The sequence below is a fragment of the Electrona antarctica genome (genome assembly GCF_951216825.1).
Source record: "Electrona antarctica genome assembly, chromosome: 2".
In the NCBI taxonomy this organism is placed as follows: domain Eukaryota; kingdom Metazoa; phylum Chordata; class Actinopteri; order Myctophiformes; family Myctophidae; genus Electrona; species Electrona antarctica.
Genome location: NC_136807.1, coordinates 53471027 through 53488765, shown reverse-complemented (window position 1 = coordinate 53488765; position 17739 = coordinate 53471027). Strand labels below are relative to the sequence as shown.

The window sequence follows — 17739 nt, the reverse complement described above, 5'->3', positions numbered from 1 at the left end:
ATGTTTCACCTCGCTGTATGGCGTGCCAATTTTTGTTTTACACCTCTGCTGCTTAGCGGACAGTGTGGTGTTGTAGAGGAGGTCTCCCCGGACATGTGCATATGTCACACTAGTCGATACATAGCAGGGATTTTTGTCCAGTGTCCACTTTATAAAGTCCATGCACTCCAGTGAATAGCATTTATCCATTTAGATAACTTTTTAATTACTTATCTTTACACAGAAACATTACTTATTACTTATTTTTACACAGAAACATAATGTGTGTCCTATAGCATCGTTTAAATGCTTAATTTATAGTTTTAATGTGCAAATTAATCTTTTTTTCGGTTACTCTTATTTTGAAGAGATCGTCCCCCGGAAGTCTTATATTTGCTAGCTTAGATTTGCCAGAAAAAAGAGTGCCGCCGTAACGGCGGAAATCGCGGAATCGGAGAGGCGGAAAGTTGTGGAACCTTTTTGTTTGGGATTCTCGTCGTAAGAATAGAGACATTTTACACAGTATTAGTATATTACATTAGTAACCGAGAGCTTTACACATATTAGTATATTACAGTTGGTGAAAATGTCTCCTAAAGGAGGTAAAAGGAGTCAAATGGAGTCTGTACGGCTGAAGATAAATGAACACATGACGTCGGTGGGAGAGGAGATAGTGTGTGTTTTGGACAAACAGCGTGGTGTCGATGTTTGTAGTGTGACGCTTAATGTCAGAGTGTTTGTGTTGAAGCGCCTCAGCGCGGTGGGAGAGTTCATGTACAACCTTTTCCAGACAGAGATGGAGACACTAGAAACTCTGCTGGAGAAACAGAACAAACTGCTGGACGTGATGCTACAGCCACACATCAGACTACACAGAGCAGGTTAGTAAACATGGTTACATAGTGTGTGTGTGTGTGTGTGTGTGTGTGTGTGTGTGTGGTAGACAATTCTCATGAGTTTTGCAACTGTTTTAAATCACCTAATTAGTTCTAATCTAACAAGAGTAAGGTCAGCTACATTATGACATCAGAGAGTGTTTTAGTTGACGACAATGCAACAGACTGCATGCAGATTGTTTTGTAGTAGTATTTTATTTTGGTGATGAAACAACATTGCATGGATTCTAGCCGCAATTTGCAACTCTAGATTTTTTTACAATGGGATGAATCTAGAGTTGCAATACCCTCCATTGACTCCCCACTCATCATTTTGCGTTTGTGATCTGCTGGTCTCAAACGACGTTAAACTCACCAACATTGCAGCTGTAGTCCAAGCTTGAATTTTTCTCTTTCGATCTGCAAAGCTTGTTTTTCATAAAAATCCCCCGTAGACATGTTATGAGCTACTTTCTGTCCAAAATATTCCACAAGTGATATTCCGAGCCGCCATTTTGAATTTTTTCAACCTGCCGTAAAACAAGACGTGTGGGAGAGCGCTTGTTTAATAGAAGGCCGTGCGTGACGGGGCGTCGCGCTGCGTCGGCTTCTTCTTTGGGTGTCTTACCTGCGCAGGTAAGATTCTATTAAACAAGCTCTCCCCCTCACGTCTTGTTTTACGGCCCGTCGCAGAATTGCAAAATGGCGGCTCGGAATATCACTTGTGGAATATTTTGGACAGAAAGTAGCTCATAACATGTCTACGGGGGATTTTTATGAAAAACAAGCTTTGCAGATCGAAAGAGAAAAATTCAAGCTTGGACTACAGCTGCAATGTTGGTGAGTTTAACGTCGTTTGAGACCAGCAGATCACAAACGCAAAATGATGAGTGGGGAGTCAATGGAGGGTATTGCAACTCTAGATTCATCCCATTGTAAAAAAATCTAGAGTTGCAAATTGCGGCTACATGGATTCATACTTTTTTATGAGGGGCGCTAGCCCCTCCTATGCCCAGCTTTCTGGGTTTGTGTGAACACAAACATTGGCTTGTGATTGGCTGATCACCCCATAGCGATGATTTGATTGACTGAGCAAAGTACACTTTGAAGCTAAAAGTGCACCCCACGGCGGGTAAGGGAGGAGACTCGCTCAGAACAAAACACTTCCGGTCACCATTTCCAGCCTCACTGTGGCGACAGATATAAATAAGGAAACAGTGCACAACAACAACAACATTGACAGTTTTAGACTCACAGCGTGAACTGAACGCACACACTACGACATATTTATCGGGTTAATTTTGCGCTGGCGTCTCCGTGGTGCCTCTATGTGCCCAAATCAACAGATCTACAAGTTGTCGACAGCCATGAGGCAGTGCGATATTATAGCTTGTATGTCAGGTTTTTTCAGGGCGCGTTATCCCCTCCTATGTCTGGCTTTGTGTGTCTTTGTGTACCCCATAGCGGTTATTTGATTGGCTGAGCATTCCATAGCGCTGGTGATTTGATTGGCTGAGCACCCCATAGCGATGATTTGATTGGCTGAGTACCCCATAGCCATGATTTGATTTGAAATCAGATTCCACCGTTATCAGGACGTTGGAATATGGCTAATCTGGCCATACTGGCATACTAGACATTGTGGTGTTTGGCTGTGTTCAGCTGGACTGCACGCATGCAGGGTGGTGCAGACACAGTCTGGTCAAGGACTCCCCTAGCCCGTCTCCGGACCCCCCGGGTTGAGCTCCTTTGGACCCCTACCCCGTAGGGTCCGGTATCATCGGCTTCAAGCGACATGGGATGCAATCTGAGTTACCCTTCTCCGACGGATCTCTGCGCTGTGGGTGTGACGCTGACATATTCCAAAAGAAGCATATGAACGCTATAGGAGACAACGAACCCTCTGAGGCAGGAACGTGCAGATAGCCAGTTCCGGCGCTCTGTCGCAGGTAGCCAGCCACGGTGATGGAGGCGGTACAATAGGAAGTCAAGGAAGGAAGGAAGAGAGCTGCCAAAACGGTCGTACAAACATTAAAAATACTTCGCGGGGGGGTCAGAGGGTTCGTTGTCTCCTATAGCGTTCATATGCTTCTTTTGGAATATGTCAGCGTCACACCCACAGCGCAGAGATCCGTCGGAGAAGGGTAACTCAGATTGCATCCCATGTCGCTTGAAGTCGATGATAAGGAACCCTACGTAAAGTCATCAAAATGTCAGAAACTTTAACGTAGGGTTCCGAAAGGAGCTAGGACTCCCCCTGAACTTGTCATTTCCAACTCTATTGTTGGGGCATGGAAACTAGGGGCTACTAATATTTACTATTTTCTGCCTATTGGGACGTAACTCGGACGGCGCTGAGTCGGGTCTGGTGGCCGTCGCAACGCTCGGCACGGCGACGCCTCACGTGGCTCAAGGCCACCAGACACGGCATGCATCCGCCATTGACATAAAAAGCAAACACTCCCATAGTTTCAGTTCCGGATTTCCCAGTATGTTGATTATCACATACTGGGGGCATTTCTTTTTTTTTAAATGTATTTTTTTGTGGCTTTCGCCTTTATTTTATTTGACTTATTTTTGTATGGAGGGACAGACAGTAGGCTGACAGGAAATGGGTAGAGAGATGGGGGGAAGACATGCAGTAAAGGCTGTCGGGATCGGGAGTCGAACCCGCGACACACTGCCAGACTGGATTACCAGCCAAGGTGCCTGGACCATTGAGCCATGGCCCAGGCCACTGGGGGCATTTCTAAGGTGCTGATCACGAACATTCTCTTGATTATCGGGTGATAACATCCGAAGCGGGTGGATGATAAGTCCGCACCTCACTTCACGTGTGTGTGTGTGTGTGTGTGTGTGTGTGTGTGTGTGTGTGTGTGTGTGTGTGTGTGTGTGTGTGTGTGTGTGTGTGTGTGTGTGTGTGTGTGTGTGTGTGTGTGTGTGTGTGTGTGTGGCTCTAGTCTAAGCCAAATTCCAATACCCAAAATCTCGGTCACTCCCACTCGGTCACTCAGGGTCATTCCAGCTTTACCCGGAAATGGTTAACGTTCCAATTGTTAATGTGCTCCATAGGTTTGGGTGACGATACAAATCTATCGTCAATCATGATTTTACGAGTCCAATCGCCTATTGTTTTTATTAGGCGATTTTTTTATTTTGCAAGATAATATTAATCTACAGCGAAATAATGTAAACTTGTGTGAGCAAAATGTGAATCAATTTGGGCTAGCAAAGTCGTAAAAGCGGCCGGGTGGAAAGTGGAAACCCCCTCCTCTCGTTATAATGGTATGCTCCCAGAGTCCCAGGCAGCAACATCGGGGAACGGGGGAAGTTTAAGTCATGCAGCACTGAGCGCTCCGCTGTCCCCTCGCCTCACTCACACTCTGGCTGAGTAAAGGCTGGAGCCTGGGTCCGAGGGAGGCTAATGTACTGTAGCCTATGTTGTTTACGCTCCGGAGTCCGGACCCATGCAGTTTAATAATATACAGTCACACCAGAATGCACACTGCTGTCTCGTATCTCATCACAACCCAATGCGCGACCCGTGAAGTCGGGGGGAAAAATAATAAAAGAGAGAAAAGAAAAAGACGAAGTGACAAATTGTTAGCAAGAAGCTATGCTAACTGACTGGTGGTGGTGTTAGCTATTAGCTTGTTGCTGCTGCTGATTCAACGCACTGATTGAACTTAATTTCATGTCCGCCTGTAACGTGAACGAACCCTGACACCAGCGCTGCAAAAACTGACGGATCTACAAGCTCTCAGCGTGCTGCAAACGGTGCTGCAGAGATGGGCGCATCTGCAGGTTCTCAATGCGTTTGTTTTTGCAGCGCTGGTGTCAGGGTTCGTTCACATTGATCTACAAGCTCTCAACACGTTGCAAACGGCTCTGCAGAGACAGGCACATGTGCGGGTTCTCAACGCGTCGGTCAGCGGCGCGTTGAGAGCTGGTGGATCTGTCTTTTTTTCGATGGACTTTTTTGTTTTGGACTAGAACCGGCGGACCCCTGTACTGTAGACGCGCAGATGCATGCGTTGTTTATTGATGATTAAGCCAATTATTTACAATTTATTTATATTGTTAAATGTTGCTTTTTTCCTTTTCTTTTAAAAAGGAGCATAAATAAATCTATATGCCTACCGTTCGTCTACCAACTTTAATTATGTAGCCTATACATGCATATTACATTTGGGGTAGCCTATTAAAAAAATATAAAGTCCTTATCCAGTCCTCCAGCCACCACAGTTTCTATTTAACAGGAACCTGAAGACCACCTTAAACAGGAACCTGAAGACCACATAGATCTCAGTAAGTTTAAAGCACTTTACTTTTGACTATTTAGGCATTTAGCAGACACTCTTTATCCAGAGCAATTTAAGTAAGAACATTCATCAAATGTATAGAGACAGTGTTGTGTCTCAGTAGCCTCGGTACCCAGGCTTTCATTTTCGTCGGCGCAAAAAATGAAAGCCTGGGGGAACGCATTGGCCGCTCTGGTCTAGAAGTGGGAATCAAGCCTTCAGGGTGGGCGTCGCTCCAATTTATGTGACATAGTGCTGCACTGGGGGGGAGAGGAGGGGCCGGGGCTGACGGACAGACCGCCCAGAACCAATCAGGGCGTGTGCAAATCTCAGCTACGACCCGCCCCTCTAGAGCCAAAACCCATTAGCTCAGGCTAGCGTCTCAGTAATCTAGGATCATCCTGTAGGTAAACCATGAACCTAACATCAGTCTAAACATTATAATATCACACAATAAATAATCTGTACATTGAAACTAGACAAACTGTAGGATGCCAGGTCAACAAATTAACCTAGCATCTGTCTAAATAACATGCTATCTAAATTACATTTTAACCTCTGCATACGACTGCCTGGTCGTCAAGACTAGGCATGTGCTACGGCTAAGATGGAGTCTGAAGGGGTGAGTCTAGGGCCTCCTTTAGGCGGTGACCATCTCCAGATAAAACGGCAAAGTCCCGTTGCGTTCTCATTTTTTATTGACCCTTTACACGAGAACGCACACTTGATGAACGCTATAATGTCGCTAGGTGGCGGTAACGGGCTGCCAAATAGACCAGTCACCCACGTACAAGAAGAAGAACCAGGTAGCCCCCCCTTCACGCAACCCTATCAGGGTTTTGAATGATGCTTCCAGACCACGATGGGGTTGTGGCCGTCGCTCACTGCCTGCTTTCTACTAACACATTGAGGTGACAGATACATTAGTCTACATAAACGCTGCTGCCACCTAACCAATCACAAGGCATTTCATTTACATCATCAATCAATCAATCAACCTTTATTTATATAGCACATTTACACAACCGAAATTTATATAGCACATTTACACAACCGAAAGTGCTTTACAGTAGACAAAGTATAAAAAACATAGTATACATAATCATTAGAATCAAGAACAAGTGAGTAACTATCTAGGTCAGACAACGTTAAAGGCGAGAGAGAAAAGGTGGGTTTTAAGAAGGGATTTAAAAGTCTCTAAGGATTGGGCAGTTCTAATGTGGGGGAGGTTGTTCCATAACCCTGGGGCCGCAACAGCAAAAGCACGGTCACCTCTTTTCCGGGTTAGGTCTGTTGGCATGGTCAGTAGTGACTGGTCAGCAGACCTCAGAGCTCTAGGTGGGTTGTGGCGATGTATAAGTTAAGACATATATGGGGCAGCCAGGTCATTTAGGGATTTAAAAGTAAATAAAAGGATCTTGAAATCGATCCTTTCTTTAATCGGGAGCCAATGGAGGGAGGTGAGGACTGGTGTGATGTGGTCACATTTTTGGTACCGGTGAGAAGGCGGGCAGCAGCGTTTTGAACTAATTGGAGGCGTCTGAGTGCGGATTGGTCGATTCCATAATAAAGGGCGTTACAGTAGTCGAGGTGTGTGTGTGTGTGTGTGTGTGTGTGTGTGTGTGTGTGTGTGTGTGTGTGTGTGTGTGTGTGTGTGTGTGTGTGTGTGTGTGTGTGTGTGTGTGTGTGTGTGTGTGTGTTAAACAATACTAATATCTAACTAATAATCACTATGGATCCTAGTGGATCTCTACAGTGACACGGGTGTGGGTTGGGTGTAGGGTTATTTGTTTTTCTCTTTTTTTGTCTCTGATTAATGTATTGTTAAACTGATAATTATGCTGAGTATTTCTAATGCTGTGCTGTGAGTAGGATGGGCACTTATAAGCTTTTAAGCTTCAGCCCATGCCTTTTGATCACCTTCACGGGTCTTCATTATTTTTTTCCTTCTCTGCTCATGTAAACCGTGCACTTGAATCTGTTCTGTGAAGATGTTCAAATAAACTAAACTATATCAAAAATAAACTAAACTATATCGAGTCGTGATGAAATTAAGGAGTGGATAACGGTTTAAAATTGATTGTGGGGGAGATACGGTTTGACTTTGGCGAGTAGGCGGAGATGGTAGAAGCTGGTTTGAACAACAGAGCTAATCTGTTTGTCAAACTTGAAATTGCAGTCAAATATGATGCCAAGGTTCTTTGCGCTGGTGGAAGGGTGGGGTTATGACCAAAGATGATGATCTCAGTTTTATTGTCGTTTAGATGTAGGAAGTTAGCATCCATCCAAGTTTTAATGTCACTGAGACAGTTGGTCAAGGGCTCAGCCCTGGGGTACCCCACAGGTGAGAGGGGCTGCGGGTGATGAAAAGTCGCCCAACTGGTCAGATATGATCTGAACCAGGTCAGGGCCGTGCCGGAGATGCCAACCTGGTTTTCCAGGCGTGAGAGAAGGATTCTGTGGTCGACCGTGTCGAAGGCCGTTGAGAGGTCCAACAAAACGAATATGGCGGGTCTACCTGAATCAACTGTTAAAATTAGGTAATTAAAAACTTTTAAAAGGGCCGTTTTACATTTTTTTACATTCACCATCGCTGATGAGCGGCGCTTGTTAGGAAGGAGGCTTGTTCATTGTAGGAACTAATAAACATATGCGTTGTGAGCCAAGATGTCACAAGTTTTGCGGATCCACCGTTTTGCCTGTTTATATGGAGATCATAGGAAACGGCATTCTCAAATTTCCACTCTGGGAAGTGGTTTCACTTTGTTGCGTTTTCACCTCCTGAAAACGCCGTTCTCGTCTAAAGGCTCTGTCTGCCCAGTGCCCCCCCTAGTACCTCCCCAGGGCCTCCCTAGTGACTCCCCAGTGCCTCCCCAGTGTGTCCCCCAGTGTATCCTGCTTAGGGCGCCAGCTTGCTCATGACCGGCCCTGGTTGAAACCCCCCTGCCCCCCTCCTCCTCTAAAAAGGAACGGCTCCCTACTGTGAACCGGATCCCATCGTTCCTTTCAAAGAGCCGTTCAAATGATCCGACTCGTTCACGAACGTCACATCTCTATTGAGAACTGCACCTGAGCACTACTGTGTGCACTAGCTTTTCATGTAACAGAGGAAACACTGCATGAAACAAATAAAATCAAACCTTTACCGTTTCTCATTGTGTCTTTTCCCTAGACTCCCTGCACCTCCCTGTGTTCTCCTTGCAGCTCCCTGTGTGTAAAGAGGAGGTTTCCTCTGAAGAGGAGAGGAACCCCAGTCTGGTCCAGGAGGAACCAGAGCCTCCACCCATTAAATATGAGCAGGAGGAGCTACTGCAAAGACCAGAAGAGGTCGATAAGCCAATGCTGACATTACTAGCAGTGAAAAGTGAAGATGATGATGGTGAGAACAGAGACACAGAGCCTGTAGCCAGCACCTCAACTGAACACATGAAAACACAAGCTGATGTAGAGGACTGTGGACCATCACAACCAGCTGGTGATGAGCAGCTCCTCTCTTCATACTGTTCTGAATCTGACATCACTGAAGACAGTGATGAGTGGCAGCCCAGTGTAGATCAGTCACCTTTAAACACACTGAAGTCACACAAGACACAACGTGTGGAAGGACAGAGATTGTCTTTGAGCAACAAGATGTCCCGGGACCTGAAACCATCGAAAGAAACTCACTCCATGCAGAGTCATACAGGGAAGACGAGTTTTAGTTGTGCAGTGTGTTGCAAAATGTTTAATCATGAGGGAAGTCTAAAAGGACACATGATGACCCATACAGGGGAAAAAACATTTACTTGTTCAGTTTGTAGAAAAGTCTTTAAGGGTCACCTAAAAGCACACATGAGGACTCATACCGGAGAAAAGCCCTTCGCTTGTAAAGTTTGTAACAAAGCCTTTGCTGATTTGAGTAATCTAAAAACACACATGAAGACTCATACAGGAGAAAAGCCCTTCACTTGTAATGTTTGTAGCAAAGCCTTTGGTGTGTTGAGTAGTTTAAAAAAACACAAGAGGACTCATACCGGAGAAAAGCCCTTCACTTGTAATGTTTGTCGCAAAGCCTTTGCTGTGTTGAGTAGTTTAAAAGATCACAAGAGGACTCATACCGGAGAAAAGCCCTTCACTTGTAAAGTTTGTAACAAAGCCTTTGCTGATTTGAGTAATCTAAAAACACACATGAAGACTCATACAGGAGAAAAGCCCTTCACTTGTAATGTTTGTAGCAAAGCCTTTGGTGTGTTGAGTAGTTAAAAAAAACACAAGAGGACTCATACCGGAGAAAAGCCCTTCACTTGTAATGTTTGTCGCAAAGCCTTTGCTGTGTTGAGTAGTTTAAAAGATCACAAGAGGACTCATACCGGAGAAAAGCCCTTCACTTGTAATGTTTGTAGCAAAGCCTTTTCTCAGTTGAGTAATCTAAAAACACACATGAAGACTCTTACAGGAGAAAAGCCCTTCACTTGTAATGTTTGTAGCAAAGCCTTTGGTGTGTTGAGTAGTTTAAAAAAACACAAGAGGACTCATACCGGAGAAAAGCCCTTCACTTGTAATGTTTGTCGCAAAGCCTTTGCTGTGTTGAGTAGTTTAAAAGATCACAAGAGGACTCATACCGGAGAAAAGCCCTTCACTTGTAATGTTTGTAGCAAAGCCTTTTGTCAGTTGAGTAATCTAAAAACACACATGAGGACTCATACAGGAGAAAAGCCCTTCACTTGTAAAGTTTGTAGGAAAGGCTTTGGTGACAGCAGTAATCTAAGAAATCACATGAGGACTCATACAGCATTTGGAAATATTTAGCTGAACCAGAGGGCATGGCCATCAGTATAATCCCCCTGTATCCACCTGTTTCCAGTGTCCTATGAGGCCTATGAGAAAGTTGTGCATAACTTCCTGATGATTTTTTTGGTTTTGTTTTAACCTAAGCTATCCGGATGGGGTAAACAGTGCTAGGTATTCAGGCCATTCACCACAAATAAAGAGGTTTACATTTATTGAAATCCGAGTGCATGTGTTGTGTTTGCTCTGGATCGTCTGCCTTGCATTTGGAGTGCTGCTGGATCACTGAATGAAACCATAGAGTATATAAAAGGATAGAGACTGAACTGGCGCGAAGCTCCGCCCCCCCCAGCTATTCATGTCAGTGGAAGTTGCTCAGTGGCGTTTTGAAGCACCCGGAAGTACCGTCTCAGAACGTCTACTTCCGCATTTGACCCTAGATTTGACCACCACATTTTGTTGGTCAAATGCGGAAGTGCAACCGAGCGCTCAATGTTAAAGCCCAGCTGCACGGGGTTTCCCGGTCATGAATCCACGGGTCCGCCTGTAGTCCCTCCTCCTACCACTAGGGCCCAGTGCTTCAACGATGAATAGCCTCACTGGCCCCTTGAATGAAACCCCGCCCAGTGGAGTGAACACAGGGTGTATCTGTCCTCCCATTGGCTAGTGCCTATCACTGCCGGGTCATAGTTCCCTAAAATAGATATAAAAAAGCTAAATACCTCATTGGCCGTTGCAATTCATTTGAGTGACCTGTATCACAGACAAGGCGGAAGTCAAGCGGGAGTGCAGAAGGTACACCAAAGCAATGTAATTTACAAAGATAGTCGATCCCGGGACAGAAGGGTCCATAAAAAAGATGATTGTGTCCCTTTTTGTGAAATATTGTGTCCCTTGTGATGATTGGGTCCAGTATTTTGTTCAGTAACCATGGAGCTAAGGAATGGTTCATAAGCTGTGTTCACGTAATCACGTTCATTCTCCCATTGGAAATGAACAGACTCCAACTTGCTTCCTGTCTCCTAAAAAGGTGTGTGCCCACGTTACGCAGATGCGACAAGTAATCCGGAGATCGCGAGTCTTGCTATTTCCGTCTTGGGGCACGCTGCCACTGAAGTGACCCGCCCCCATCTTCCTCTGATTGGCAGTGAGGTCTGCTGCGAGGTTACTCCGTCGTGGGAAATAAATAAATAATACAAGTACGAAAATGACAGCTTGGCACGCGTGACAGTAACTTTTATTTTTGTAGAAGAGGCAAACTGATATTGTTTATTATGTTGGCCTGTTTATTTGTATACTTGTGTGTAAACTTGAAACATTTTTGTACTGTAACTAAAAGGGTCTCTTCTTAATCTTTTTTAGTGTAACAGTATTAGTTTACTATAATTAGATTAATACACTATAATCAACCCTAACACTTTAATTTAGAACACAGCCAAATCAAATCATAGTACATACGTGTTCAATCAATTATTCAATCAAAGCAAACGGCACAAACAATATTAGTTTGCCAGTTGCCTCTTCTACAAAAATTAAAGTTACAATACAATTAATTGTAATTATTTCCCAGCACGGAGTACCCTTGCATCTCGGAGGACGAGCAAGACGCCAGTGTCGGTAAACCAATCAGAGGCAGGTGGGGCGTTACCATGTCTATGCTCTGACGTAGAATAGATATACGCCCCAGAGCCGAAGGAGGCGTCTACCTTTCTATGTCTATAGTGATACAGACGCCCCAGAGTCAAAGGAGGCGTATACCTTTCTATGTCTATGGAGATACAGACGCCCCAGAGCCGAAGGAGGTGTCTACCATTCTTTGTCTATTGTAGTGGGAACCTTAACTCATAATCAAAGTGTAATGAAGTCGAAGTCCAGAACCAAATAAAGGGTTAAAAGTGTTGGTAACACAATCACGGGTTTAATCAAGAGCGCTCCTGGAGACTGCCATCCACACGAATGTATCATGACATCTCTCAATCACAGGTTGACACCCTCTCTTATACAGCTCGAGAGTTCTCAAAATAACAAACACATGGTTGGAAAAGAACAGGACACTCATTTAACACATGACTTTATATGGTCTTTTCCAGTCTGCTAGAATTCACACAAATAGGCTTTTGACTGCTGGTAACAGGTGGAAGATGGCCTCCTGTTCTACCTCTGTGAGCAAGAAAGGTTACATGGATTGAAATGTCATTTTCCCATTACAATCCCCCCTCTGGCCATTTCTCATGGCCATTTGACAGTATGACATTTTAAGCACTTCAAATTTATTTATCTGACAACAAGTCTAGGCGAAAACCTTATTAATTCTTCATTTTTCTTTTTAAGGAAATTCCTAAACGGCCCCCATGAGAGGTTTGTTTTGTTTGTTTTGTTTTCTCTCTACTTTTTTTTGAGCGACCACCATTCCGGCCTGAAGTCAGATAATTACAATGTATTTTCTTTTTACACAATAACAGGGGAAACACTTTGAATCAGTTACCATGAGTCTGTTAACTTACATTTTCTCATTTTTTTAACTTTAAATAAAATCACCTCACATCTATAGAGAAATATACCAATAAAGTTTTAGGCACATCTATAATTAATTTAAACAGATAAAATTAAACACATCTAGCATTGAATTAGACAGATAAACTTAAACACATCTAGAATTAATTTTAGAACAATGAAATTAAACACATCTAGAATTAAATTAGAAAGATAAACTTAAACACATCTAGAATTAATTTTTAGAACAATGAATTTAAACACATCTAGAATTAAATTTTTAGAACAATGAATTTAAACACATCTAGACTTAAATTAGAATTAACCCCAAACCATTATCCCCCATCAGAAACACCACCCACATCCCCACTTCTCCTATAGTTTAAACAATATTACTATTGTTGAAAGGTGGTACCCATTGTTGCCTTACCGGTTGGATTATTACTTCAGGTGCTGGTCCAACAATTTTTGACATTACTGCTCGAATGCAAGTTGAAATGCAAACAAACACTAAAAGTAGTACCATCACCGTCATGACAATCAAAATCAGTGTACGTGTCCAAGTGTTTCCAATCCCTCCAAACCAATCCTCAAACAGTCCCCAGAATAGCCCCCCATGATTTTTGTGCAACTCCTGCACCCCCATCTGGGTATCATTGTGGAGTCTAGCGATTGCTTGTGAGGGATCGGAAACATAGCTACAACATTCTGTACCAATTACCTTACACGCCCCACCTTTACTTGCAAGCATAACATCCAAAACCATCCTATTCTGTAAGGTAATAATCTTTATTTCATTCACTTCAAGTGCCAAAGCTGACACGGCTGTGTCGGAGTCATTCATGTGTTTCTCTAAGACAGTTGACAGGGCTTCAAGTTCGTTCTGTGTATTGTAGACTCCGTAATTAGGGATTATTACACCTAGGATTTTCTGCCACCAATTTAGTGTACGTTTTTTACGAGTCGTTTTCCTCATGTGCTCAGAGTATAAAGTTTGGATTTCTGTCATATTTACTTTTCTAATCATTGGGATAACGCGGGCCAAATAACACAGCCCTTGGCTATTTGAAGGGAGATGCGTGTACGCTTTTCCCCCACACACAGCATAAACTTTTTCTGGTAAGTAGGATGGGCGACTAAGATTTGTTATCATTATAGTTTCACTTTCACAAGAACTTTCACCTACAGGTACATTAATTTTGTTGATCTGTCCCGTAAAACAGTACTTTACATTTGCTGCCTGCAGAATGGGCATAATTTTACATGCAGATGAAGACCGGAAGATAGCTTTAGTTTGTACGTGCTTCTGACAATCATAAGGCTGACATGTCATCTTTCCAGATATTTGAGGTGTCTTTCCTCTAGGGTCAAATAGTATTTCAGAATAGCAATTAAGGAAGGGTCTAGACTTCATTTGTGTACATGCAACTAAATCCGGATTTTGTATAGTACAATTTGTTTGACCATGGATTGTTTCAACCTTGAATAAAAACTCCCCAGTCTCGTTTCCCACAGTCCCAGATTTTCTCACAGTCCCAGATTGTAATGCCCCCACCCGTAATATCACAGTTTTATTGAATCCCAGGGGTAACTTCTCTCTATTCACCCCCGCTGCTATGAACTCAAGCACTTTTGCATATTGACTCCATGGGTTAACCGTTATAAACACTCCTATTTGTCTGTATCGGCTTCCAGGATTAAGCCCCAGATTCTTTCCCTTATGGCACTCGTGATCCCATAGTACGTGGTCATCACTCAACCCTTGCCAATCATACTGTAGCCATTCCTCTCTTGTCAGTGGGATACTCATCCACAATGGTGCAGTCGTACTAGTTGGTAAATGTTGACAAATCCAACAATTTGTGTAATTCATCTGTACCGCGAAACTCAGCGTCATTGACATGGCCAAGTTAGGGTGATGGATGTCCCGCCGGACTCTGTCTTTCACTGACCCTGAAAATTGGGGTTTTGGTTTTGGTCCTGGATCCTCCCCCCTCGTCCACACCCACACTGCCAGGCACAGAGTGAGACCAGCTGCCATCATGATCCAGGATACCTTGGAAGGGTTATTCTTGGATGTGTATATGGGTGTCATTGTTTTCTTTCCTCCAATATACTCACAACGCAGGCACATACTGGTCAGTGTGGGGTAGTGGATGGGTGTCGATCGAATCGTCTGCAGTGAGAGGCGTGAATCCAGGTATCCCTCTCAGCAACTTTCACTGCCGTTGGTGTGATGAGAAGAACTTGGTAGGGGCCTAGCCAGCGCGGTTGATACCAGTACTGCCGGCGTAGGTCCTTCACCACCACCCACTCGCCTGGCTCCAGGTTGTGCAACTGTCCTGCCTTGGGGTCCGGTAGCGCTGCCTTTACCTTTGGATAAATATCCCTTAGGACTTTGTTAAGTGCGAGACAATATTTAATCATCTCGTCGTCAATATTCATTAATGTCATTCTACTCTGTGGGAAAGGCATGTTAGTCATTCTCATTGGTCTGCCCATTAAAATTTCATAAGGGGACAGACCAAGTGTCGCATGTGTACGTCCTCTCATGTACATTAAGGCCAGAGGAAGCAGCTGTACCCATGTCAGATTTGTTTCAGCCATCAATTTAGTCAATTTATTCTTCAAAGTCTGGTTAGCCCGCTCCACTGGGGCGGCTGATTTTGGATGATAAGAACAATGCCTCTTTAAATCAAATTGAAGGTTTTCTGCAAGACTCTGGATCACTTTGTTTACAAAATGAGAACCATTATCCGAACCCAATTTACTACAAAGCCCCCATCTTGGAAAAATATGCCGTAATAGGATATCGGCCACTGTTTTGGCACTCTCATCGCGACATGGGTAACATTCCACCCATCTCGACCACATGTCCACAATAACTAGAGCATATTTGTAACGCTGACATGGGTTCAATGTGATGAAATCCATCATAAGATATTCAAAAGGCCCATCCGGTTTTGGTTGGGCCGACATTGGCACAACTAGGCCTCGTCCGATATTATATGTCATGCAAATTACACATTTTGAACAAAACCGGTCAGCGTAGGTTGTAAACCCTGGGGCAAACCAGTATTTGTTTACAAGGTCAGTCATCTTAGTTTTAGATGAGTGATCTTGTCCATGTGAGATTTTAGCCAAATAAGGGAACACGTTTCTTGGCATGGCTGGGAGACCTGAAGGGTCCACCCAGATGCCAGTGTCTGTGTCAAGTGTGCACTTTTTCTTCCATAGTGCTTTTTCTCGTGCGTCCGCTCCTGTCTGTAACAAAGAGACATCATTAATAGAAAAAGGGTCCACTTGAGCTGGGAGCACTGCCATTTGTAGCACGGTTGCAACTGGGGATACGGCGGTGGCCTTGGCAATCTTATCAGCAAATGCATTCCCCCGTGATACAGGGTCTGATGCTCGAGTGTGAGCTTGGCACTTACAAACAGCTATTGTTTTAGGTAACATAATAGCTGCTAACAAATTCTTTACCAACACGTGGTGTGCAATAGGCTTGCCTGAAGATGTAAGGAACCCTCTGTGCTCCCATATTGCATGGAAATCATGACAGACACTAAAACAATATTTACTGTCTGTGTAGATGGTCACCGTCTTACCTGCCGCGAGGACACATGCCCTAGTCAACGCAAATAATTCTGCAGCCTGACTTGATAAGTGTGTTGGTAGTTTAGCACTTTCAATGATTGAGGTGTCTGAACAAACAGCATAGGCCACTAGTGGCACTCCGGTGTCTTTACACCGCTGTGCTGAACCGTCCACATACCAGATTATGTCGGAATTTGGCAACTCACTGTCTGTCAGATCTATTCTTGGCTTTGACATGACATCCACTAATTGTATGCATGCATGCGGTTCTCCATCATCATCTGTAGGAAGGAGATTAGCAGGGTTAAGGACTGTACATCTTTTCAAAGTGACATGAGCCATGGTTAATAACACATTCTGGTAGTGTAAAAGGCGTGCCGGCGTCAAATGTGCAGTTCGTGCCTGCGAAATCAATGCATGTACTGCATGTGAGACATGGACAGTTAAAGGATGCATTGCCACTATGTCAGCTGTTGCTAAGACAGCTGTGGTGGCGGCTTCGACAGCCCTGAGGCATGGGACTAACCCTCTGGCCACACTATCTAAACGTTTGGAATAATAACCCACTGGCCGTTGCCTGTCACCATGAGTCTGTGTCAATACTGCAGACATGAAACCCTCTCTTTCTGCAACAAACAAATGGAAAGGTTTGTCATAATTAGGCAGACCAAGACATGGGGATTTAGTTAAAGCCTGCTTAAGGACTGTCAGGGCACCTATTGCCTCAGTTGTCCATTCTAGGTGGTCTGACATAGCTAATTTTTTCCCACCATAGATCAAAGCGGACAATGGTTCTGTTATTTCCGCGAAGTCCTGAATCCACGGCCTGCAGTAGCCAGCAACACCTAGGAGTGACATCAGCTGCTGCTTATTTGTTGCTTGAGGAATGGCTAAAATAGCACTCACCCTGTCTGGCCCTAAACTGCGTCCATCTGGTGTGATAATGTGACCTAGGTATTTGACCTCTTGTTTTACAATTTGAAGTTTATCTTTAGAAACTCGGTGTCCGTTCTCAGCAAGGAACTGTAACAGGGCGATGGTGTCCCCTTCACACGCTAGTTTTGAATTACTGCATAAAAGCAAATCATCCACATATCCTATTAAAATGCTTCCATTCGGAGGCACAAAAGCCTCAAGATTAGTTGACATTGCCTCTGAAAATAGTGTTGGACTAGCCGAATAACCTTGTGGCATCACGGTCCACGTCCATTTTTTACCCTTGAAAGTAAACGCAAACCAAAATTGGCTATCTGGATGGACTTTCAAACTGAAATAAGCATTCGCCAAATCACATACCGTAAAATAACATGCAGTCGCTGGGACCTGTGACATTATAGTCACCACATTTGGAACCACTGGGGCTGGTGCGTACACCGCCTCATTAATTATGCGTAAATCTTGGACAAATCTCCATGCCCCAGACGCTTTCCTAATCGGAAGGATGGGACTATTGCAGGGAGAACTTGGACATTCTATGATCGCTCGCCTAGCAACCAAGGAGGCGTGTACTTCTGCTATCCCAATTTCTGCCTCTTTACTTAAAGGGTACTGGGCCTTATACGGCCTAAATGTTGATTTAGGAGAGACAATAACGGGCTTTGCGTTTTTTATACACCCTATGTCATACTTGTCTTTTGCCCACAAAATGTCTGGCACCTGTGCAAGTAATGAGGATGTCTGCTCTGGGGTGTTATCTAACACCATTAGTTTACACAACTGCTCCTGTG

The 17739-nt window shown here is 44.1% G+C and overlaps 1 protein-coding gene across 1 annotated transcript in view; it reads left to right on the top strand.

The window, feature by feature from the left end:
- Positions 1–419: 419 nt before the first annotated feature.
- Positions 420–17739, top strand: part of LOC306934157 (uncharacterized protein) — a gene marked incomplete at its 3' end in the record, with an annotated part of 38911 nt that continues 21591 nt past the window's right edge. Inside the window, exons 1-2 of the mRNA XM_079516666.1 lie at positions 420–860; positions 8328–8534. Of these exons, the coding sequence (XP_079372792.1) occupies positions 566–860; positions 8328–8534 (502 nt within the window). The 5' untranslated portion in view covers positions 420–565. The remainder of the gene's footprint in view (positions 861–8327; positions 8535–17739) is intronic.